General features: G+C 59.6%; 3 protein-coding genes across 3 annotated transcripts in view; all 3 read left to right on the plus strand.

Annotated features, from left to right (window-relative positions):
• FBXO42 (F-box protein 42) overlaps positions 1-7722 on the plus strand; it is a 45573-nt gene extending 37851 nt beyond the window's left edge. The window contains exons 5-10 of the mRNA XM_082295656.1: positions 1690-1843; positions 2762-2872; positions 3126-3222; positions 4070-4126; positions 4605-4721; positions 4854-7722. Of these exons, the coding sequence (XP_082151782.1) occupies positions 1690-1843; positions 2762-2872; positions 3126-3222; positions 4070-4126; positions 4605-4721; positions 4854-5936 (1619 nt within the window). The 3' untranslated portion in view covers positions 5937-7722. The remainder of the gene's footprint in view (positions 1-1689; positions 1844-2761; positions 2873-3125; positions 3223-4069; positions 4127-4604; positions 4722-4853) is intronic.
• A 1808-nt stretch (positions 7723-9530) lies between these two features.
• On the plus strand, positions 9531-11486 carry CPLANE2 (ciliogenesis and planar polarity effector complex subunit 2; the record flags this gene model as incomplete). The annotated part of the gene is given in 6 exon segments (XM_082295592.1): positions 9531-9573; positions 9576-9677; positions 9747-9899; positions 10007-10131; positions 10205-10344; positions 11258-11486. Coding segments are annotated over 6 exon segments (792 nt in total).
• Positions 11487-12889: 1403 nt separating this feature from the next.
• EPHA2 (EPH receptor A2) lies at positions 12890-24423 on the plus strand (the record flags this gene model as incomplete). Its single annotated transcript, XM_082295638.1, is given in 18 exon segments — positions 12890-12931; positions 12934-13069; positions 15843-15910; positions 16333-16996; positions 17534-17689; positions 17766-18098; positions 18275-18399; positions 18752-18911; positions 18993-19092; positions 19203-19258; positions 19337-19462; positions 19546-19728; positions 20315-20376; positions 20485-20694; positions 20922-21071; positions 21293-21486; positions 22519-22674; positions 23926-24423. Coding segments are annotated over 18 exon segments (3027 nt in total). The 3' UTR covers positions 24032-24423.
• Between the last annotated feature and the right edge of the window lie 521 nt (positions 24424-24944).

Here is a 24944-nt window from a genome sequence, read left to right on the forward strand (position 1 = left end):
CTGTCTCTGGGGAAGGGCTCAGGGACACCATGGCCATCTCTGCATCAGGCCAGGGGCTGCTTTTTGCTGGGCTCTTCCCTCCCAGCACCTGGAGCCCATCGCGATGCAATTGCTTCCCTCAGCTGCAACGTCCGAAAATAGCTGCTCTGGTTTCTTTTAAAAATAGTCTGTTCTGGGTGTCATTCCCTGCTAAAAATGTGTCTCCGAGTCCTGCTGGGACAGGGGAGGGGACAGAGGCCAGCGCGGAGCATCGGCTGTTTCGGAGAGGTGACGGTGCCGCCGTGGGCACGTGTGAGCCGTGCCCTTGAGCTGCCCCGTTCCCAGAGCCGGGCACGGAGCCGTGGGGCTGGGATGGAGATTTCAGGATTGTTTGGAAAGAGTGACTGCCGAGGTGCAGGAATGTGCCGGGCGCTGGTGACCGCTGTGGGAAGGAGGATGCTCGGAGTCAGCCGGGCTGGAGAGGCTTTAGCTGTTCCTGGGAAGCAGCTCAACACCTCGCACATCAGCAGGGTGGTGACACAGCACCTCTGGCTCCTGGGACAGGCAGGGATTGGAATTTTGCAGTGGATCGTGGCCGATTTCCCGGCATAAATTCACAGGGATCGAATCCTCTGATGGTTGCTCCTGCCAAGGGCTTTCTGGCGTTGGGGCTGCTCCTGCTCCGAGCTGGTTAAGAACCATAAAATCTCAGAATGGTTTGGGCTGGGAGGACCTTAGAGCTCATCGCATTCCAACCTCCTTCCACGGACAGGGACATCCTCCACAGGAATCACAGAATCCCAGAATGGTTTGGGCTGGGAGGATCTTAAAAGACCTTAAAGCTCATCTCATTCCAACCTCCTTCCGTGGGTAGGGACACCTCCCACTATCCCTGGGTGCTCCAAGCCCCGTCCAGCCTGGCCTTGGACACTGTCAGGGATGGAGCAGCCACAGCTGCTCTGGGATGTGGTGTCCAGGGGCCACAGGAGCAGCAGGAGGTTGAGAGGTGAGCTCAGGAAAACCCTTGGGATACACAGAATAGTCGGAGCACAGCAAATCCCAATGGCACCGAGCCCAGGAGGTCACATTGTCCTTGTGCAGGTCCTGCTGAGGAGCCCCCTGGCCCCTGCAGAGCCTTTTGAAGCTCAAACAAGCCACACAAAAAGGTTTTCCATGATTTTTAGAGCAGCTCTGCATCCTGCAGACTCGAGGAATGACTTCATTCACACCCAGAGCGCTCAGGGCTTCCTCCTCAAACCCGGGGTTCAGTGTGAGCACCCAATACATCTTCCACGAGCCACTCCGGGTGCCTTGGGATTGTCTCCCTTCTCCCTCCTTCCTTGGGGAGAGACGTTCCAAGGTATTTGGAGGTAATTATTGCTTTTATTCGGCGCTGAAGCAGTAATTTGGAGTGATACGCTGGAAAACCGGCAATTTCCTGCCAGTGAGTGACAGATGTTGTGCTGTGTTTGAGATGTGCTTTCAGGCTCCTACTAATTACCATGACACAAATTGGCAGGAGTTTTCTTCCCAGGCTCCCAGCTCGAATTTTGCTCTAATTTTTTTTTCTTTTTTTTTTTTCCCCGTTGTTTTCATTTTTTTTTTGGAAAGGTGGAGTCTCCGCGTTGTGACACTTCGGGAAGAGACGATGCGCAGTTGGGGGCCTGTGTTCAAACGTGGTTTTCTTAACTTTTCCTCCCTCCCTGCCAGGTTCCTACCCCTCTCCCAAGGCTGGGGCCACTCTGGTGGTCTACAAGGACTTGCTGGTGCTTTTTGGGGGGTGGACCCGGCCGAGCCCTTACCCCCTGCACCAGCCCGAGAGGTTCTTCGATGAGATCCACACCTACTCCCCCTCCAAAAACTGGTAAGAGCAGGCTTTGATCCTGGAAAAATGGCTCTGGAATGCAGCTGGAGGAATGCCTGGGAAGCTGTGCGTGGTCCTGGTTTCCCAGGTGTGTCTGTAATGCTCTTTCTGAAACAAAAAAAGGCACGCAAGCGCAGCAGGGCTGAGGACAGGGTGCTGCCAAGCACCTCGTGGGTGCTGGTTGCTTCCATAACGCTCTGGACTTGTACCTAAATATTCCAGACTGCCTGAGCATCCCCATCCAGGTGGGAAACCTGGGTGTTCTAAATGCCTAATCGCTTTGGCTGGGAGCACTGAGGTGTTTCTGAGAGAAGCCTGAAGTGCTGGAGGTCTTGTTTTTAGTGGTGATCCAAAACTCGGCTCCCTCAGGGAGATGTGATAAATCAGATTTCTCCATCATTTCAACCTCTGCCTTTACAGCTCCGGGCCTGGAGCATCCAGCAGTGTCCACGGAGCTGGCAGGAATTTTCCTTTCCCCTTTAAACACCATTTGGCTGATTTTAGACCTGGCTTTCTCACTGATCTTGTGTGTGAGAAGGAGAATGCTGTATCAAAGAGAAGGTTCCGGCTCCTCCTGCACTGAGGACTTTTCATCCTCCCAAGTATCAATTATCCAGTGCACTCTGGGCAGTGTCGTTACAACTCTGTAATTAAACCTCCTGGAAAGAATTCGAGGCAAACTTAATTGGAAGGGGAGATGTTCCCAACTTGGCCATGGGACTTGGTCATGCCTTAAAAATGTTTAGCACATTGGGATTTCTAATTAGTTTCATTGCTATTTGGATATTTGGAGGTTTTCCCTGTGGTTTTCCCCTGTGATGTGTTCTTGAGGACTTCGCAGGCCACTGGGGTTTTTTGTTTGGCCTTTCATCCAGTGTTTTCCTTCATTGGGGAATGTCTTCCTGCCTCTTTTCCCAGGTGGAACTGCATCATGACCACCCACGGCCCCCCTCCCATGGCAGGACACTCCTCCTGTGTCATCGAGGACAAAATGATCGTTTTTGGGGGCTCCCTTGGATCTCGGCAGATGTAAGTTTGGGGTGAGGGTGTCTGGCAAGTGCCCCTGTGAGCCAGGAGGGGGTTGGGATGGTCTTGGGGTCACCCATGAGGAATTTTCTGCAAGATATTGGGGTCTGCCCGCTGCCTTAGCACACCCTTCGCCTCTCGCAGCAAATCCCAAGGTTCCAGCCTGCAAAAATCCCAATTCTGCCATAAAACAGCCCTGAGCCCGAGTTCCACGTCCCTGGTTGTATCCTCAGCCCGTGTTGTCTCATCCCTGCAGGAGCAACGACGTCTGGGTGCTGGATCTGGAGCAGTGGGCTTGGTCCAAGCCCAGCATCTCCGGGCCCAGCCCTCACCCGCGTGGGGGCCAGTCCCAGGTGAGCTCAGCCAGAGAGAAACCAGGCACGGCCTCGCTGCAGCTGCAGGCAGCTCTGCACAGGTTCCTTCCCGAGCTACCTGCGGAGCCCTTCCCGCCGGGCCCTCTTCCCTCTCGCTGTGGGCACACTCCCTATCTCCCCAGTGACTCAGAGCTCTAATGAACAAATTGCTGTTTTACCCCACTCATCCCCCGTGGCGTCTCAGATCAATGGAGAGGCAGCACAGCCTGGTTTGGCTCCGGGCCCTGCTGATGGCTCCGCTCTCCCAATCCCGGGATCGAGGGACTCGGGATTGCTCCCACTCCACGCACGGCTCTGGCGGCGCCTGCCCAGGGCAGGGAGCTCGTGGCTGTCACTTGGCCTGATGCAGGTGTCCCCATCTGGGAGGATGGTCAGTGATTCCCGGAGCGTGGCTGGTCCCAGCAGGGCACCCAGCAGGGCTCGGGTGGGCCGTGCTGGAACGTGCCTTTCCATGCCCTGGGAAAGGAGCCCGCGGGGATCTCTCGCCCACCAGCAGCACTGATCAGACGCTGCTGCCAGCACCTGCTCTCCCAAACAAACCCTCCCCCTCCCCCCTCCCTGCAGAGGGGCGTGGGGTCCCTGGTGCTTTGGGAAGGGCAATTGCTCTCCCCGGTGAGAGGAACTGGTTTGGGACAAGGAGTGGGATGAGCCCTGCATCCCGCTCTGCCCCGGGCCCGGCAAAACCGGCTCCATCCCAGCTCCACTCCTCGTCCCGGGGCACACGGAGCCCAGCAGCGCCCGTGCAGCTGAGAACCTGCCCCTCTCTGCCCTTGGAGGCCTGGCCAGAAATCTTTCCCGGGCTGAAACTCTCCTTTGTCCCCTCCAGATCGTGATAGACAACGAGACCATTTTAATCCTCGGAGGCTGCGGAGGTCCCAATGCAGTGAGTACCCTGGGGGAGCAGGGACACCGACATCTCCCTGTCACCTGGGGGCTGGATTTGGGATGGGGGGACTCTGCACGTTGGTGGCATTTTATTCCTCAAATCTGGGTGCCCACCCGGTAGGTTTCCCAGAGAAGCTGTTTAGCTGTTGCTGGAGCTGCTTTAATTAATAAAAATCACCCCAGGCGCTCTCTGAGCAGCTCTCTGGGTTCACTGAGGCTCATCAGGATGAGCCCTGACTTTGCCCTGGGACACCAGATGGAAACGAAGGGATTTATCCATAGCCACAGTGGGGTGTGGTCACTCATGGGCCGTCAGCTCCTGACCTGGCTCAGCATCCTCTGTCTGCAGCAGCAAAGCACCGCTCCCACCATCGCCCTGATGGGATGAGCCCAGCAGCAAACTGGGCTCCTGAACCTCAGCCTGGGCTCCTGAACCCCAGACCAGACTCCTGAATCTGTCACCCTTCCCTTCCCAGCTGTTCAAAGACGCCTGGCTGCTGCACATGCAGGCCAACCCCTGGACGTGGCAGCCGCTCAAGGTGGAGAACGAGGACCACGGAGCCCCGGAGCTGTGGTGCCATCCCGCGTGCAGGGTACGGCCACCGCGGGGTCCCCGTTCCCTCACAGACACCCCTCCCTCTTTATTCCCTGCCCAAAACGCTCCATCGCCGCTTCTCCCCAGCACAAAGGGTCATCCTGGCGTCTGTTCCCTGCTCTCTCCACAGGTGGGACAGTGCGTCGTGGTCTTCAGCCAAGCTCCCAGCGGGAGAGCCCCGCTGAGCCCCAGCCTGAACTCGCGCCCCTCTCCCATCAGCGCCACACCGCCCGCCCTGGTGCCCGAGACGCGGGAATACCGCTCCCAGTCTCCCGTCAGGAACACGGACGAGGCTCCCTGCGTCAACGGCCGCTGGGGCACCCTGCGGCCCCGCAGGCAGACGCCGTCGGGCTCCCGGGAGGGCAGCCTGTCCCCGGCCAGAGGGGACAGCTCCCCGGTGCTCAACGGCGGCACCGTGTCCCCCGGAGCGGCGCCAGCCGGCGGGGCCTCCCTGGACAGCCCCGTGCAGGTCCTGTCCCCCAGCACCCCCTCGGCCGCCGAGGGATTCGACCTCAAGGTGGGGCTGGCCCTGGCGCCGCGCCGGGGCTCGCTGCCGGAGCAGAGGGATCTGCGCCTGGCCTCCGTCGAGCTGAGCTGGGAGCAGAAGCCCACGTCCCTCCTGTGCCAGCTGGACGGCGCGGAGGGCAGGACAGCGGGCACACGGAACCCCCCGGAGCACACCAACGGCATCCACACCCCGCCCCACGCCGCCGCCGCCCTGCCCGGGGCCGTGTCCCCCGGCGCGCTGCGCCGCAGCCTCGAGGCCGTCAAAGCCCTCTCCTCCAAGGCCGCCTCGGCCTCGGCCGCGCTGAGCCCTCCCCTGGCATCGTCCCCGGGGTCCCCGGGCGCCGAGCCGGGCTCGGCACGGCCGGGTGCTGCCCAGGGCGAGGGGCACTCCCTGCCCCCCATCGCCCGGCGCCTCGGGCACCACCCGCCGCAGTCGCTGAACGTGGGCAAGCCGCTGTACCAGAGCATGAACTGCAAGCCCATGCAGATGTACGTGCTGGACATTAAGGACACCAAGGAGCAGGGACGAGTCAAGTGGAAAGTGTTCAACAGCAGCTCCGTGGTGGGGCCGCCCGAGACCAGTTTACATACGGTGGTGCAAGGCCGAGGGGAGCTGATCATATTCGGTGGCCTCATGGACAAGAAACAAAACGTCAAATATTACCCCAAAACAAATGCCTTGTACTTTGTGCGAGCAAAGAGATAATGCGGCCCCCGCCCGCCGCCGCCACCCGTCCCCTCTGTCCCGCGGCTCTTCCTCCTTCCCGAGCCCTCTTCCCGACACGCAGGCATTCAAACTGTGAATTAGGGAGCAGGAAACCAATAAAAGTCCAAGCAAACCCTCCAGCGCTGCCCCGACAGTTCCCAGTAAGACCCCAGTCGAGCGAGTCGTGTTTACAGGCGGGGAAGGACCCGAGGATTTGGGGTGAGCGGCCAGGGAATTCTGCCAGCCAGGATGATCCTCGTGGGTTTATTTCCCAAGCGTTTGCAAGTCTTGGTCTCTCCAAAACTCCTCATGGGTTGTGAGTAGAAGTGGTTTTATAGGAATAGCCCAAATTCCAGCAGGCAGGAGGCTGTTAGCTTGATTAATTCCATGCTCGACTCCATCAGGAAAACAGCAGCAATATCCCACTGAGAATCTCCCGGCGCTGCCAGCCTTTGCTCGACACAAACACGATGCCTTTTTATTTTGCCTCTCACCTGCCGCTCTCGTCCCTGTCCTCCAGGCAGGACCAAAAGGAGGAGGAAAGGACTTTTTTTTTGTGTCATAATGCCAAAAATCTTGATTGTTAGCATCCCTCCTCTCCCTGCCCTGCTGGATCAGGCTTCAGGATCAGCCCCGATCCCAGCTGACCAGCAAAAGTACCCTGAGAATCCCGTTATTCCCCTAAAACTGAGAGAATTGGCTGCCAATTCCCTTCTAGACTTAAAGGTTTCATTCCACTCGATGGCCCAAACCTGTTCAAGGCCGAACCAGCCCCTCGGAGCCTGGGAACAGGGTGGGTTTTCCAGGGAAAAGGATGGATACTGGTAAATCTGAGGGCAGCCTCGATGCAGTGACTTCGCCTCATCTTTGCACGTGCCTCCTTCCGCAAAGATTAAATCCAAATCCGAAGGGATTGAACCTGTGCGTCCTTCTGGGACAACCCCCCTCCTTCCCTGTCCCCTCCAAAGGGGGGGAAAACGGGGCGGATTCTGCCAGGTTTTGGTCAACAACCTCCAGCACCCTAAAAACAGGGAACCCTCCCCACGCCGGCAGCGCCATGACGTGGTCCCTTCTTCCCGAATTTTTTTTGTCCTCCATTCCCACTGAGCTTTTTGCCGGTCGGAGCCTTAAATCCCATCCCAGCCGCGTGGGGATGGGGAGGGGTTTGCTTCACCCGCGGCGTTTCCACCTCTGTAAATAAATCCCTCGTCGAATCCCACCTCTGCCGTTCATCCCAAAACGATTCGATTTGTCCTAAGCGAAAGCAAAACGCAGTTTTTTCCCCCCAAAAAAGCCCAAACCCAAACCTCAGGAGCACCTTGAGTGAGCTGTGGAATATTCCCTCTCCAAGCGTGGCCGCGGGGAAGGCGGTCGAGGCTTCGGCATCGATTCCCACGTCCCCTTTGCATGTTTTTTGTCATCCATCCCCAAAAAATGTCCAGACCGGGGATGGATGGCGCCTTGATGTCCTTCTCCCTCCGGAGCATCCCCCAGGGGTGTTCTCCCGACGTTTACATCCTCCCCCGCTCCCGGGGTCCCAGCGAGCGGCCGATAAACGCATGTTGTGCGCCGTTAACGAGAGATTCACCCCACATTCCGATCCCTGCCCCCCAAACCCCGCGGGAGCCGCTGGTGCTGTGAGCGAGGTGTCCCCCCCGCCACTCAGGTGTCCCCCGCCGGCATTCCCGGGCCGAGCGCAGGAGTGGGAAGCGATTCCGGTGAAACTTAAACTCTTGTGTACATTTGGGGGGGGTTCATGGGGGTCCCTCCCCCCCATCCCGACGAATTTTTAGTGGTTTAACAAATAAAAAGGAAAAGAAGCGGATGGTTGGTGCTTTTGGGGAGGGGCGGGGTGGGAATGACGTGGAGGGGAATTTCCTGCTGCGCTTCCCACAGGTTTGGGGGTGAAAGGGGGGGTTTGGGGTCTTTTTGGGTAAGAAAAGGGAAATATTTGTGCCAGGGGATGTTGGAGCCGTGGAGGGGGGAAGGGGGACACAGGGAATTTGGGACTCTAAAGCCTCCTGGAGCCAGAAATTGGGGATGGGGACCCCAAAGCTTGTTGGGGTTGGAAACTGAGGAGCCTAAATCCTGTTGGAGCTGGGAATTCAGGGATCCCAAACCCTCTTTGGGATGGAAATTGGGGATTGGAACCCCAAAGCCTGCCAGGGCTGGGAACTGGGGATGGGGAGCCCAGGTCCTGCCGGGGTTGGGAATTAGGGATGGGGAGCCCAAAGCCTGTCAGCACTGGGAACTGTGGACACCAAACCTTGTTAGGGATGGAAATTGGGAACGGGGATCCCAAAGACTGCTGGAGATGGTAACTGGGATGGTAACTGGGGATGCCAAAGCCTCCCAGCAGTGGGAACTGGAAACCCCAAAACCTTTTGGGGCTGAAAACTGGGGATAGGGACCCCAAAGCCAGCTGGGGCTGGAAATTGGTGATGAGGACCCCAAATCGTGCCAGTGCTGGGAACTGGGGATCCCACAGCCTGTTGGAGATGGGGACCCTCGAGCCTGCTGGGGCTGGAAATTGCGACCCCCCGTCCTGTCAGTGTGGGGGAGATGCTGGACCCCAAAGCATCCCAGTGTCAGTAATTAGGGATGAGGGCTCCAAAGCCCGGGAAAACTGGCAGATGTGGACCTCACATCCCGCCAGTGCTGGTGATGAGGGACCCCAAACCATTCGAGTGCCAGTAATTTGGGATGGGGGCCCCGGAGCCGGGGGGGCTGGAGCTCGGGACCCCCCAAAACCCGCCGGGTCGGGGTCGCGCTGCGCGCCCCCGGGGCCATCCGCGCACGCGCAGTTATTGGGGGCGTGGCTTCCGTGGTGCCCCGCCCCTTCTCGTGACGTCACGGCGAGGCGGAAGCGGCCTCAGGTGAGCGGCGGGGCCGCGTCTTAAAGGGGCCGCGCGGGAAAATCGGTGTGGGGGACAACACATGGGAGGGTTTGGGGGGACAGGGGGTCCGGGGAGGGGGACACGGGGCCGAATTCTTCCCCTCTTAAACGTTGTGGGGGCACGGAGTCACCTGGGTGGGCACAGAGCCCGTGGAGGTGTCAGGGACCCCATGAAGGAGTGCAGGGACTCCGTGTGGGGCTGTCGGGGACCCCCTGTGAGGACGGTGGGACACTGAGGGGGGTCAGGGACCCCGAAGTGGGGCACAGGGATCCGAGAGGGGCAGGGGACCCATGGGAAGGTGGTGGGACCGGGTAGGGGGTGCAGGGGCCCTGGGGGTGGGGGGCAGGATCCTACTGGGGGGGTCAGGGACCTTGTGATGGGGTGCAGGGGTCGCAGGGGGCACAGAGACCCCCATGGTGGCGTCAGGAAACCCATGGGAGGGTGGTGGGACCCCAGAGAGGGACACAGGGACCCCAGAGAGGGCTTTGGGACCCCAGAGGAGAGTCAGGGATCCCATGGGAGGATGCAGGGACTCCATGGGGAGGGCACGGACCCCATGGAAGGGGGTCAGTCAGGGACCCCATCGGTGGTTCTGGGGACCCCATGGGAGGATGCCGGGCCTCAGGGGGATGTTTAGGGACCCCATGGAGGGCTGGGGTCAGAAGGGGACCCCACAGCTGCGGGGTGCAGTGGTCCCATGGGGGAAGGGGGGGCTCTTCCCATCCCCCAGGTCTGGGGGCCATGGCAGAGCAGGACCGGGAGCTGGAGCCGGGCTGGCTCCTGTCCCCCGCCGGCCGCCCCTACCTGGACTCCATCCTCCACAAGAACCAGCGGAGAGCGTTCGGTGAGTGCCCCCCGCGCCCCCCAGCACGGGCTGCCAGCGCCCCAGGGTCACCCTGAGCCCCCTCCCCAGGTCTGCTGGAGCGGCCGGCGCTGCCGCCCGCCCTGGCCGTGCCCACGGTCACCTACAAACTCTTCCTGGCGGGACGGAGCGGCGTGGGCAAGACGGCGCTGGTGGCCTGGCTGGGGGGGACCCCCGCGCCCCCTGCCCACCACGAGACCCTGGGTACGTCCTGGGGGGATCCCCGCGCCCCTCGCCCACCCCGAGACCCTGGGTAACCCCTGGGGGGGACGCGGGGTCCCCGGGGGTGACGGTGCCGCCTGTCCCCGCAGGGATCGAGGCCACCACGCTGTTCTGGCCGGCCAAGCCCCGCGCCAGCGGCCGCCCCGTCCTGTTCCAGCTGCACCTCTGGGACTGCGGCGACGGAGCGCTCAGGAAGTTCGAGCATCTGCTGCCCGTGAGAGGGGGACACGTTTTGGGGTGGGGGACACATCCGGGACCCCGCGGTGAGGGGGTGTCCCCGTCCCCAGGCCTGCAAGGAGGAGGCAGATGCCGCCCTGTTCCTGTTCTCCTTCACGGACCGCGCGTCCTTCGAGGAGCTGCCGGCGCTCATGGGCCGCGTGCTGGGCCCCGGGGACCGCGGCCTCGTCAGGGTGGTCGTGGGCACCAAGTATCCTTTTGGGGTGTCTCCCTGGGGGGGTCACGGTACCCCACGGAGCGGGATTGTGCCCCCGGGGTTCTCAGCGCTTGGCATCACAGGGGCTGAGAACGGGCACACTTCGTTACACCGATGGATCCCCGACTCCTGATGATTTTGTCAGGGTTTTGGGGGTTTTCTTTAGGTGTTCCCTGACCCTGTGTCCTCTCCCCCCCCCCCCCCAGATGGGTTCGCACCCCCAGATTTCTCAGCACTTGGTATCTCAGCGGGCTGAGAACGTGCACGACTCGCTACACCGATGGGTTCACAGCTCCTGCTTTAGGGGGTTTTGTCACCCTAGAGGAGATTTTTTGGGGTGTTGGTGCCTCCCTTGACCCTGTGCCCCCCACCCCCCAAGCAGGTTTGCACCCCCAGATTTCAAACCACTCAATGCCTCGTTCGGCTGAGAATGTTCAGCACTCATTACATCGACAGGTCCTCAACTCCCATTGACTTTTTAGAGGGTTTGGGGGGTTTTTTTTGGGGTCACAACTCCCACTTATTTTCAGGGGGTTTGGGGGGGAGTTTTTGGGTCTCCCTTGACCCCCAAGTAGCTTTGCACCCCCAGATTTCTCAGTGCTTGTTATCTGAGCAGGCTGAGAATGTGCAACACTTCATTACACCAATGGATTCACGATTCCCATTTCTTTTTAGGTGCTTTCTGGGGGGATTTTTCGGGGTGTTGGTGTCTCCCTTGACCCCGTGTCCCCGCACAACCAGGTTTGCACCCCCAGATTTCAAACCCCTCAATCCCTGGGCAGGCAGAGAACGCTCACACCTCATTACACCGATGGGTTCACAACTCCCGTTGAATCTTAGGTGGTTTTTGGGGGATTTTTCAGGGTGTTGCTGTTTCCCTTGACCCCGTGTCCCCTCCCCACCCCAGATTCGACCTGGCCCCACACGCGGCCGTGACGGAGGGGGACGTGAGGGCCTTCGAGGGGACGTGGGGGCTGCGGGTGCTGCGGGCGGGGGGAGCCCCGGGGGCCGGCGGGGCCCGGGCGGGGCTGGCCCGGGTCGCCCCTGTCCTGGACGCGCTGGTCGAGGGGCTCTGGCGGCGCGACCAAGTGACCGCCGGCATCACCCCGGGGGACAAGGGGGACCCCCCGATCTGAGCCCCCTGTTGGGGTGGGTTTGGGGGGCTGGGAGGGGTAAAGGTGCTCTTTTGCTAAAATCTGCGTTTTTCTATGAAAAAGATCCCCGGCTGGCTTGAGTCGTCCTATTCGGGGTGCTGAGGGGCGTGAGGGGACTGGGGGTGAATGGGGTGCCGGGGATTTGGGGTGCTGGGGGTAACGAAGATTTGGGGGTGCTGGGGGATTTGGGGTGCAGTGGGATCCTGGGGATGGGATGGGGGTGCTGCAGGATTTGGGGTGCTGCAGATGCTGGGGGAGTGGGGGTTCACTGGGATCATGGAATGGGGGTGCTGAGCCTGTTGTGGATCCTGGGGGTTTGGCTGCAGAGGGATTACGGGGACAGGGGTGCTGTGGTTGCTGCCGAGGTTGGGGGTGCTGTGGGATTGGGGGTGCTATGGGAGATGCCGGATTTGGGGTGCTGCGTGATCATGGGGACAGGGCTGCTGCGGGATTTGAGGTGCTGGAATTCATGGGATTGGGGCACTATGGGATTTGGGGTGCAACGGATGGTGCAGGATTTGGGGTGCTGTGGGTGATGGGATTGAGGGCACTGCGGGATTTGGGGTGCTGTGGATGGTGCAGCAGTTGGGGTACTGCGGGATTTGGGGTGCTGGGGTGGTGGGATTTGGGGTGCTGTGGGATTTGGGGCGCTGGGATGGTGGGATTTGGGTTGCTGTGGGATTTGGGGCGCTGGGATGGTGGGATTTGGGGTGCTGTGGGATTTGGGGTGCTGGGGTGGTGGGATTTGGGGTGCTGTGGGATTTGGGTTGCTGTGGGATTTGGGGTGCTGGGGTGGTGGGATTTGGGGTGCTGTGGGATTTGGGGTGCTGTGGGATTTGGGGCGCTGGGATGGTGGGATTTGGGGTGCTGTGGGATTTGGGGTGCTGGGGTGGTGGGATTTGGGGTGCTGTGGGATTTGGGGTGCTGCGGGATCATGAGGACGATGGTGCTGAGGATTTGGGGCGCTGGGGCCCGAGGGGGCCGGGCAGCCCCCCCCAAACCGGTCCCCCCCCAAAACCCCCCAGTATCGGACTGGTGGGCGGGGGGCGTGGCCGGTAGTAACCGCGTGGCCCCGCCCCCTGCAGCCATTGGCTGCTGCCCCCCGCCCTTCCCACGCCGATTCATGAATGAAAGGGGAGGGGGCGGGGGGGGGGCGCGTTCACCCCTTCGGGGCCGGGCCCAGGGGGTCCCCGCGGGGCTGCGGGACCCCCAAACCCCCTCCAGGGCCGTGCCCCACTTTGGGGGGGGGCTCCCACACCCCCCCCTCTCCTCCACCCGGCCGCGTCCCACCCTCGGGCGCGCGCCCTCCCAGTGCCGTACTGGTCCGTACTGGGAGCGGCTCCTGCGCCTTTAAGAGCGGGCGTGGCCGGTGACGTCAGCGGGGCATGAATGAACAGGAGCGGGCGCGCGGCCCCGCGCCCCACACCCCCCGCACACCCCGCGGGGCCGCCGCTCGTGGGGCGCGCCCGGGACCCCCCGAAGCCGCCCCGCCATGGCGGGCACCCCGCCGGCCCTCACCCTCCTCCTCCTCCTCACCGCCCTCAGCCCCCTGGCCGCCGAGGAAGGTGAGTCCCCCGCTCTTTTTTGGGGGGTGGGAACACCCCGAAACTCCTTTATTGTGGGCACCCCCCAAGGGTGGGGTGGTTTTGGGGTAAATTCGGGTGGTTTGGGGCGAGCTGAGGGGTTGGGGAGCGCTCAGAGGGTAAAGGGTGATGGGGGTTCCTCCTTCCCCCTCACGGTTTGGGGTGCGGTGCGGAATCGGCAGGTGCCGGAGCGCGTTTTGAGGGGGAAAAGGTTAAAATTAGGGGGAAAGTTGAAATTAAGGGTGGAGAAGTTTAAATTAAAAGGGGGAAAGTTAAATTAAGGGGCGAAAGTTAAAGTAAGAGGGGGGGAGTTTAAAAGGTGGTGGGGGGTTAAAGATACGGGTGGGGGAAGCTAAAATAGGGGGAGAACTAAAATAGAGGAGAAAAAAATTGTAAATGGGGAGGAAAAACGCTCAAATAAGGGGAAACCCAAGAGTTTGGGACAACTTTTCCCATGCCGAGTGTCCGACTGACGCGCCGGCGCCGGATCCTGCCGGGAGCCCCCCCAAAAGATGCTGGCAGAGGAGTGAGGGTAGGGGGCATTAAAAAATAAACCCCCAAGAAGGAGAAAATCACCTTAAAATGCAGCGTTTCCCATGGGTGGTGCAGGGCCGGGTAGGATCCGGCCAGAGAGCTGGAAAACAATGTCAGGAAAATCCCAAAAAATTGCTGGGAGAAAACAAGCAGCGTCTCGGCCTCCACCTCGCAACCCTTCCCGCAGTGATTTTGGGGCTCAGTTTGGGAGGGCTGGGCAAAAAAAAGGGGGGGAAATTCACTTTTTAAAATTTCTTAAAGATTAAATTTCTTTAAATTCTGTCTGCCGGCTTTAATCCGTCCTTTTTCGAGGGTAAGGGGGAAGAATCCAGCCCTAAATGCAAATAAATCGGAGGCTGCGATGGAAAACTCTCCCTAAAAACTAAAAATGGGGTAAAAAACCCTAAAACGAGGATTTTGGAAGTGCTGGGGGAACAGCAGAGGGGGTCACCCCGTGGCAGTTGTGGGATTTGGGGTGTGTTCCCAAAGTGCTGCTTCCCAGGAGGGAATATTGGGATTTGGGGTTTAGAAAGTGCGTGGGGGGAAAGTGAGAGTGGTGGGATTTGGGGATTTATGGGGGATTGGTTCCCATTGCTTGGCAAGGGCGAGATCCAGTGGGATTTGGGGTGAGCTGAGGCGGGGAATGGAGTTAAAGAGGAGGGAATGGAGTGGGATTGGGATTGGAATGGGATCCATTTTGGGATTATGATTGGGATTCAGAGTGAGATTGAGGAAGGGACGAGGTGGGGACGAGGTTGGGATGGGATTCATTTTCGGACTGGGATGCCGATTAAGGTGGAGACGGGGATGGGATTGGAATGGGGACAGGAATGGGAGCAGAGCGGGTCGGATTGGGGCTCACTTTGGGAACGGGATGGGATTCGGATTCAGACCGAGACTGGGATCGGGACAGGATTGGGGCGGGATGGGGTTGGGGCAGGGCAGGGCAGGGGACAGGGAATGGGACGGGGATGCCGCTGCGGAGCGCGGGGGTGGCGGGGAGGACGGTGATGGAGTTGGTGGCCGCATTCGTGGTGGCTCTGGAAGTGGTGGCGGCCGTGGCCGGGGTGACGAAGGCGACGGAGAATTTGATGATGGTGGTGGTGGCGGCGGGGGGTACAGGTGACTCCGGGCACGGGGGCGCGGCCCCGGCGCTGTCCCGGGAGCAGCCCTAGCCCCGGGAGTGTCCCCAGAGCCACCCCCGGGGGCACCCGCAGGGAACCCCCCGCCCGCTCCGGCTCCGGCTCCCGCCGCTTTCCGCTCTCCGGAGGCTCGCGGGGGGGATTTCCAGCCTCAGGAAAACCGGGATATCCGCCCCGGCATCCTTCCTGACCCCGGGCACGGCGCGGGGGGGACGATGCAGCCACCCGTGTCCCCCCCCAGGCAGTTTTTGGGGTTCCCCCCAGGGAGGTTTTGGGGTCCCCCCCAGGCTTGACCCTCTCGGGACCCGCCACGAGCCCGTCCGTGCTCAGCCGTGGGAGCCGGGGGGGCCCATCCGTCCCGAAATTCCCCCGTCCCGCCGGACCCATCCCGCCGCTGAACCCGGGCGTCCGGGCACATTCCTGGGGGGTGATTCACCGGGGGGGCCCCACTCCCTCCCCGGCCTCCTCTTCCTCCTCTTCCTCTCCCGGCGCTGGATCCGGCCACCGCCCTCGGCGTGCCAGGGCAGGTCCCGCCGGGCCCCGCGGCTTCCCCGCCTCTGGGGGCGGCCCCGGGGGGCTTCTTCCAGCGGAATCTCCCGGGAATGCGGGGTTCCGTGGACCCAAGGGACATCTGTGGGGCCTGGGAATGTTTGGAGGTCCTGGGGACGTCTGTGGCTCTTGGGGATGTCTGTGGGGATGGGGTGGATCTGAGGGTGCCAGGGGCATCCGGGGGTCTTGAGGACATCCATGGAACCTCCTGGTATCCGTGGGTTCCAGGGATATCCGTGGGTCCTGATGGCATCCCTGGGTCCTGGGGATATCTTTGGGTGCCCAGGACATCCATGAATTTCAGAGACATCTGTGGATCCCAGGAGCGTTTGCACATCCTGGGGTTGTCTGTGGGTCCTGGGGGACATTCACGGGTCCTGGAAACATCTGTGGGTCCCAGGGTTTACGCACAGGTCCTGGTGGACATCCACGGGCCGAAGGGGTGTATTGGTGGCACCTGCAGGTCCTGGGGCTGTCCGTGGGTGCTGGTGGCATCTCCTGACGTGCCTCTCCTCTCTGCTCTCCCACAGTGGTGCTGCTGGACTTCGCCAAGGCACACGGGGAGCTGGGCTGGCTCACCCATCCCTACGGAAAAGGGGTGAGCACCCCTGGATCCAGCGGCCAGCACCAGGATGGGGATGGGGACCTCTCCGTGGGGAATGGGGACAGCAAATGGGGACCTCTCCATGGGAATAGAGACATCCCTGGGGATGGGCCTGGAGGCATCTGTGGGAATGGGGACAGGACACTCATGGGGACAGGAGCATCTGCAGGGAGGGACCACCACAGGAACATCCCATGGGCATGGGGACAGGGACACCTGGAATTGGGTTGGGACCAGGAACACCCATGGGGATGGACATGGGGACGTCCATGGGGTTGGAGACCTCCGGGATGTGTCTGGGGACCTCCGTGGGGATGGGGACAGGGGGAAGGAGATGGGGACAAGCCCATCCCTGGGGACGGGGGGGCCGCGCCTCAGTTCCCCCCCATAGCCCTGTTTCTGTCTCCGGGGCACAGTGGGACCAGCTACAGAACGTCCTCAACGACTCCCTGATCTACATGTACTCGGTGTGCAACGTCCTGGAGGGCGAGCAGGAGAACTGGCTCCGCACCAACTGGATCTACCGCGGCGTGGCCCAGCGCATCTTCATCGAGCTGCAGTTCACCGTGCGCGACTGCAACAGCTTCCCCACGGCCGGCGGCGGCTCCTGCAAGGAGACCTTCAACCTCTACTATGCCGAGTCCGACGTGGATTACGGCACCAACTTCCAGAAGCGGCAGTTCAGGAAGATCGACACCATCGCTCCGGACGAGATCACCGTCCAGGAGGACTTCGCCACCCGAAACGTGAAGCTCAACGTGGAGGTGCGGTCGGTGGGGCCGCTCCGGAGGAAGGGTTTCTACCTGGCCTTCCAGGACCTGGGTGCCTGCGTGGCGCTGCTCTCCGTGCGCGTCTACTACAAGCGGTGCCCGGCCGTGGTCCGGGGAATGGCGCAGTTCCCGGAGACCGTGGCCGGGGCGGACTCGCAGACCTTGGCCGAGGTGCGGGGCTCGTGCGTGGCCGAGGCGGTGGCCGAGCAGGCGCCGGCCCTGCACTGCAACGCCGACGGCGAGTGGCTCGTGCCCATCGGGGAGTGCCTGTGCCGGGCCGGCTTCCAGAGCCTGGGAGACTCCTGCCAAGGTGTGGATTGGGGGCGAACTGAGCGGGGTCTGAGGATGGGCCAGCTTGGTGTGTGCCGAGGAATGAGGTGGGAGGGAAGAGGAACGGGGGTTTGGCCCCAGAATTCCCAGTCCGGGATCCTCAGCCTTGAGTGCAGTGAGTGTGGAAGGAGGGTGGGGCAGCGGCTGCAGAAGTGAGGTGAAATGCCCTAAAAATTCCTGATTTGGAGCAATGAGGTGTTGGCTCCAAAATTCCCAGCCCTGGATCCTCATCTTTCAGCATCACCAGTGTAGTGAGTGTGGGAGAGCTCAGCCAGGTGAAGGGTGGGCTGGGAGGGTCCCAATAAAGTAAAAGCCGCAAAATAAGATTAAATACCCTAAAATTCCCCATTTAAGTTGGAGAAATGAGATGTTGGACCCAAAAATGAGGTGAACCCCCCTAAGCTCCTCCCTGGGTGCTTGTGGGGTGTTCCCCCCCCACCACCTGCTGGGTGCTGACCCTGCAGATGGGGAGCGGGATTTGGGATCTCACCGGTGTCACTTTGTGTGTCCCCCCCAGCTTGTCCCCCTGGCACCTTCAAGGCTGCAGTGTCCTCAGGGGACTGCCAGCCCTGTCCCCCCCACACCCTGCCCGCCCCAGCCGCCGCCGCCACCTGCCCGTGTGAGGACGGATTTTTCCGGGCCCCCGAAGACCCCCCGGAGCACCCCTGCACCCGTAAGTCACCTTCGGATGGGGGACACTGAGGCACGGCAGCGCCCTGTCCCCTGACCCCGCCCTGTGTCCCCTGCAGGGCCCCCCTCGCCCCCCCAGGCCGTCACGGCCGTGGGGTTGGGGGCCGCGGTGCAGCTGCGCTGGGCCCCCCCCGCTGACCCCGGTGGCCGCGAGGACGTCACCTACAGCGTCACCTGCGAGCAGTGCTGGCCCGAGAGCGGCGAGTGCCGGCCCTGCGACGGGGGGGTCCGGTTCTCGCAGCCCCCCTGGGGGCTCACGGGGACGGGGGTCACTGTCACCGACCTGGAGCCGCACGTCAACTACACCTTCACGGTGGAGGCCCGGAACGGGGTGTCCCCCTACAGCCAGCAGCGCAGCGTGGCCAGCGCCACCATCAGCGTCAACCAGACGGGTGAGGGGACACTGGCGGCTCCCACACCTTCCCTCCGTGGTGGGGACACATCTCTGGTGTCCCTGTCCCCCATGGGAGCACCTTTGTGATGTTCCTATCCCCCATGGGGACACCCCCCTGATGTCCCTGGCCCCCCAGGGACACCTCAGTGACGTCCCTATGTGTCCCCACGGCAGAGCCCCCCCGGGTGACATCGGTGAGCCTGGACGGACGGACGGCCACCAGCCTGGTCCTGTCCTGGACGGTGCCACTGCGGCAGCAGAGCCGGGTCTGGAAGTACGAGGTCACCTACAGCAAGAAGGTGACCCAGCCTGACACCCCCAAACCCACCCCTCCATCCATGTCATCTCCATCCTTGCCCTCAGCTGTGTCACCTCTGTCGATGCAATCTCCATCCATGTCACCATCCACATCATCCCTTCATCCTTGTCCCTTCCATCTGTGTTACCCCCCATCCTTGCCCTGATCCACATCACCTCCCCATCCCTGTCACCTCCCCATCCCTGTCCAATCCCCATCACCTCCCCATCCCTGTCACCTCCCCATCCCTGTCCCATCCCTGTCACCTCCCCATCCCTGTCACCTCCATCTTTGCCCCACCCGTGCCACCCCTCCCTGCGTGTCACCCCAGCGTCACCCTGCCGTGTCCCCAGGTGGATGAGAACAGCTACTCGGTGCTGCGCTGCGAGGGCACCTCTGTCACCCTGCCCAAGCTGTCCCCAGGCACTGCCTACGTGGTTCGGGTCCAGGCTCTCACCGCCGACGGCCAGGGGACCTTCAGCCCCCAGCACGAGTTCGAGACCCTGCCCGAGGGTGAGGAGGGGCCAGGGGGTGTCGGGAGTGCAGGGTGGGGGCTCCAGGGGCTGCAGGGCTCACCCGGCCGGGTCCCCGCAGGTTCTGAGGCCACAGCATCGGCCGCCGTCATCACCGGCAGCGTCGCCGGTGTCGTCTTTGTCGTCCTGCTCTTGGCCACTATCCTCTACATCCTCCGGCGGTAAGGAGACAAACCCCCCAGAGAACCCCCAAAAAACCAAAATGTCATTGTCCCACCACCAAATATGGGTGAGGGATGATCTTTTGGGACAAAACGCTGCTTTTCCGCAGGAGGAGGAGGTCGCGGCCACGCCAGTCCGCCGAGGACGTCTACTTCTCCAAGTCAGGTGAGCCGTGGGACAGTGGGGACAACGGGGATGGGTGGGGGGTGACAGGGGTGCTGACCCCCTCCTTGACACCCCCAGACCAGCTGAAGCCCCTCAAGACCTACGTTGACCCCCACACGTACGAAGACCCCAACCAAGCCATGCTCAAGTTCACCACTGAGATCCCTCCGTCCTTCATCACCCGCCAGAAGGTCATCGGCGCCGGTGCGTGGCTTTGTCCCCCCAGAGACACCCCAAAATCGGGCTGGGGCAGGGGGGTTAAGGGTGCCCCATGTTTTTCGGAGCAGGTGAATTTGGGGAGGTGTACAAGGGCACCCTGAAGCGCGGCAGGAAGGAGGTGCCGGTGGCCATCAAGACGTTGAAGGTGGGGTACACGGAGAAGCAGCGCGTGGACTTCCTGAGCGAGGCCACCATCATGGGACAGTTCTGCCACCACAACATCATCCGCCTCGAGGGCGTCGTCTCCAAGTGTGAGTGGCCTCTATGTCCTGTCCTCCCCCCAAAAAATCCCACATCAATTTCCCAGCAAAACGCCCCCAAAAAAGCGATATAAGAATAGGGGGTTTTGAGCAATGGGGGAAAGGGGAATTTGGGTCGTTCTGGGGGATGAGGTTGGGGGGTTTTTTGGGGGGGAATTCAGGTTTATTTGGGAGGTTTTAGGGTGAGCTTAGGGGATTTTTGTAGGAGTTTGGGGAGTTATTTTGGGGCTTTGGCAGTTGGGGGTTATTGGGGTCTGTAAGGGGGTTGAGGCTTTTTGTTATTTTGGGAATGTTTATTGGAGGTGATCTTTTGGCGAGTGGGGGGTCTGGGGTTTTTGGGGGGATTTGGGAGGGTTTGGGCTTTTGGGAGTAGTTGGAGTTTTTTTATTATTTTTACAGGGTTGGGGTTGGTTTTGGTGGTTGGGGTTTTTTGAGGGGCATCAGGCATCTTGGGGTTTTGAGGATTTTGAGAGGGCTTGTAGGAGGTTCAGAGATTTTAGGGGGGGTGACTTTTTTGGGGGTGTTGGAGGGATATTTTTGGGGGCTTTAAACTATTTTGGGGTCTTTTTTTGTACAGACAAGCCCTTCATGATCATCACGGAGTACATGGAGAATGGGGCGCTGGATAAATTCCTGCGGGTAGGTGACATGTGGTGCCAACGACCACAGGGTGGTGGAACCTCCAACACCCACCACGGGAGGTGGGACAACAGGTGGATTCCAGGCTGGATTCTCTCCTTTTCCCAGGAAAAAGAGGGCGAATTTGGAATCATCCAACTGGTGGGGATGTTGAGGGGCATCGCCGCTGGCATGAAGTACTTGGCCAACATGAATTATGTCCATCGGGACCTGGCCGCCAGGAACATCCTGGTGAACAGCAACCTGGTGTGCAAAGTGTCCGATTTCGGGCTCTCGAGGGTGCTGGAAGATGACCCCGAAGCCACCTACACCACCAGTGTGAGTGTCACTGCGGCGGGGTGGTGGCCATGGAAGGGTGGCTGGTTGGCCATGGAAAGGTGGCTGGCCAAGGTGAGGGGGTGGTTGGTCATGCTGGGGTGGTTGCCCAAGGTGGGTGATTGTCCATCATGGTTGGCCATGTTGGGGTGGTTGAACAAGGCGAGGTGGTTGGCCATGGTGGAGGTGGCTCTTGTGGGGGTGCAGGGTTGAGCCCGGTGTTGCCGTAGGGCGGGAAGATCCCGATCCGTTGGACAGCACCCGAAGCCATCTCCTACCGCAAGTTCACCTCCGCCAGCGACGTCTGGAGCTACGGCATCGTCATGTGGGAGGTGATGTCCTACGGCGAGCGGCCCTACTGGGAGCTCTCCAACCACGAGGTGAGAGCCCATCCTCCACCATCACCAGTTTTTTGGGAGACGTTCAAGGGCAGGTGGGACAAGGCTGGGATCAACCTGGTCTAGTGGCAGGTGTCCCTGCCCATGGCAGGGGCTGCAATGAGAAGAGCTTTAAGGTCCTTCCAACCCCAACGGTTCTGGAATTCTGTGAATGAACAGCTTGTTTGGGAGACCATCACTGACCCTCCTCCTCCTCCTTGTAGGTGATGAAGGCCATCAACGAGGGCTTCCGCCTCCCGGCGCCACTGGACTGTCCCTCGGCCATCTACCAGCTGATGATGCAGTGCTGGCAGCAGGAGCGCTGCCGGCGCCCCAAATTCGCCGACATCGTCAGCATCCTCGACAAACTCATCCGCGCCCCCGACTCCCTCAAGGCGCTGGCGGATTTCGACCCCCGGTGAGTGCAGGGAGCACCGGGATGGGGTGGGGGCAAGAAGTGGGAAGGGAGCAGTTGTCCAGAGAAGCTGTGGATGCTCCATCCCTGGAAGTGTCCAAGGCCAGGCTGGACAGGGCTTGGAGCAGCCTGGGACAGTGGAAGGTGTCGCTGCCCATGGCAGGGGTGGGACTGGATGGACTTTAAAATCCCTTCCCACCAAGCCAGTCTGGGATTCTCTGATCCTTGCCCATCTTTCCATCATTTTGTTTTCATCTTTGCATTTTTTGCACTCTTGTGGTGCTGGTTTGGGTTGGGTTTTGCATCTCGGCACTCTCACGTTGCTTTTGGCATCTCCATTCCTGCATCGTTTTTTGGTACTTCCCCATTTTCACACTTCACTTTTTGCATCATCATTTCATCATCTCATTTTTGCATTTATTTTTTGGCATCTCCCCATTTCTGCATCATTTTCCTATCCTTTCTTTTCTGCACCTTTTTTTGCATCTTCCAATTTCTGTGTTTCTCCAGCCTTCCTTTTTCACATAATTTTTTGCGTCCTTCCATTTCTGCATCATTTTTTTAACCTTCCACTTTCACATCATTTTTTGCATCATTTAACTTCTGCGCTATTTTTGCAATCTTCCAGTTTTTGCATTATTTTTTTCACCTTTCCACTTCTGCAGAATTTCTCATCTTTCCATTTTCATGTTATTTTTTGCTGTGTTATTTTTCCATCCTTCCATTTTCACATCTTTTTATTCCACCCTTTCATTCCTGCCCCATTTTCGCACCTTTCCGTCCCTGCACCATTTTTTGCATTGCTTCATTTCTGCATCATTTTTTGCAGCCTCTCATTTTCACTTTTTTTTTGCACCTCCCCATTTTTGCATTATTTTTTCACATCCCTCCATTTGGACACCGTTTTTTGCATCGTTTCCTTTCTGCATCATTTTTACACCCTTCTGTTTTCACGTCATTTTTCCAATCTCACGTTTCTGCGCCGTTTTCTTGCATCTTTCTGGTTTTGCATCATTTGTCCGTCCGCCTCCCCAGGGTGTCCATCCGCCTGCCCAGCACCAGCGGCTCCGAGGGCGTCCCATTCCGCTCCGTCCCGGAGTGGCTGGAGTCCATCCGGATGCCCCAGTACACCGAGACCTTCATGGCCTCGGGCTACAGCACCATCGAGAAGGTCCTGCAGATGACCAGCGAGTGAGTCCTGTCCCTGGGCTGTCCCTTGATATTCCCGTCCTGTCCCCACACCATTCCCGTGCTGTCCCTGTGATGTGTCCCCACGCTGTCCCCACACCCCCCTCCAGCTCCCGTGGGACAGGGATGTGCTGGGAACAGAAACCACTTCCGTGGCCTTGGCAGCCCGGGGGATGGGATAAAATTAGATGTTCCTTGGCTGGAGAGGCCGGGATGAGCTGTGTCCATCCATCTATCCCTTGGGATGGGCTGTGTCCATCCATCTATCCCTTGGGATGAGCTGTGTCCGTCCATCTGTCCCTTGGGATGAGCTGTGTCCGTCCATCTGTCCCTTGGGATGGGCTGTGTCCGTCCATCTATCCCTTGGGATGGGCTGTGTCCATCCATCTATCCCTTGGGATGGGCTGTGTCCGTCCATCTGTCCCTTGGGATGGGCTGTGTCCATCCATCTATCCCTTGGGATGGGCTGTGTCCATCCATCTATCCCTTGGGATGGGCTGTGTCCGTCCATCTGTCCCTTGGGATGGGCCATGTCCATCCCTCCCTCGGGATGAGCCATGTCCGTCCATCCGTCCCTTAGGATGAGCCATGTCCGTCCATCCCTCCCTCGGGATGAGCCATGTCCGTCCATCTGTCCCTCAGGATGAGCCATGTCCATCCCTCCCTTGGGATGAGCCATGTCTGTCCATCCATGCCTTGGGATGAGCCATGTCCGTCCATCTGTCCCTCGGGATGAGCCATGTCCGTCCATCTGTCCCTTGGGATGACCCATGTCTGTCCATCCATGCCTCGGGATGAGCCATGTCTGTCCATCCATGCCTCGGGATGAGCCATGTCCGTCCGTCCCTCTCTCGGGATGAACCATGTCTGTCTGTCCATCCCTCTCTCGGGATGAGCCATGTCCATCCCTCCCTCGGGATGAGCCATGTCCATCCCTCCCTCAGGATGAGCCATGTCTGTCCATCTGTCCCTCAGGATGAGCCATGTCTGTCCATCCCTCCCTCAGGATGAGCCATGTCCATCCCTCCCTTCCTCGGGATGAGCCATGTCTGTCCATCTGTCCCTCGGGATGAGCCATGTCCATCCCTCCCTCGGGATGAGCCATGTCCATCCACCCACCCATCCACGCGCCGCGAACGCTGCTCCTGGAGATCCCCCAAGCCCGGGGTGGGGCTGTCGCTGGACCCATCCCCTGCCAGCCCCGTTCCAGGCTCTTTGCTCCACCAGTCCTGATTTCCTTTCCCCTTTTCCCAGGGACATCAAGCGGATCGGGGTGCGGCTGCCGGGGCACCAGAAGCGCATCGCCTACAGCCTGCTGGGGCTGCAGGAGCAGGCGGGCGCCGGGGGGGCCCCGGGCTGACCCCAAACACCCCAGAACACCACATGAAGACCCCCCCTCCTCCCCGAGGGGTTTATTTATTATTTCTGTAATTATTAAGGGTTTTTTTAATAGTGTTATTATTGATACTGTCCCCGTGCTTGGGGATGAGACGGGTACTGCCCCTGCCCTCCCCCCTAAAAAAATGGAATTTCAAGCTCGTTTGGAGCTGGGGGAGGGATTTTTCTTCTTATTTTTCCCCCACATTTCAAGAAAAAAAGGGCTCAGTCCCAAAACTGATTTATTTTTGCTTTTTTTTTCTCCCTATTTATTCCTCTCCCACCGGGTTTTTGGGTGGTTTTGTTCCCTTTTAACGCTGATCTGCCAGTGTTGCCTTGTATTTTTTAACCTAATTTATTCTATTTTTGTATATTTATTGCGAGGAATTAAAGGTCGTGTCATGTTTGGGAAAGAAAAAAAGGGGGAAATTTAAAAAAAAACCTCGTATGCTTTTTTCCCCCTTTTTTTCAGGGATTTATGGGGATTTTCGTGGGGTTTTGAATAAAAATATGTGCTTTTTTGTTTTCTAGAATATTGTGTTTCCCACTGGTTCACAGAGATTGAGGGAATTTGGGGGGCAAAGAGAGAGGGTTTCCCTTGGATTTTAGGAGTTTTAAGGGAATTTAAAGGTTTATAAGAGGATTTTAAAGGGGGTTTTAGGGTGTTTTAAGGATTTTTGGGGGGGCGTTAAGGAGGTTTAAAGATTTTTTTTTTCAGTCATTGTAAGTTTTTTTTAAGGAGTTATCAGGGTCTGTAAGGGGGTTTAGGGGCTTTAAAGGGGTTTTAAGTTATTTTTTAGAGGGGTTTAATGTTTTTTAAGGGTTTTTATTTAGGGATTTTTATGGGGGGGTTAAGGGGATTTTAGAAGTGGGGGGGGTTAGGGGTTTTAACGGGG

The sequence above is a fragment of the Coloeus monedula genome (assembly GCF_965178545.1).
Source record: "Coloeus monedula genome assembly, chromosome: 22".
In the NCBI taxonomy this organism is placed as follows: domain Eukaryota; kingdom Metazoa; phylum Chordata; class Aves; order Passeriformes; family Corvidae; genus Coloeus; species Coloeus monedula.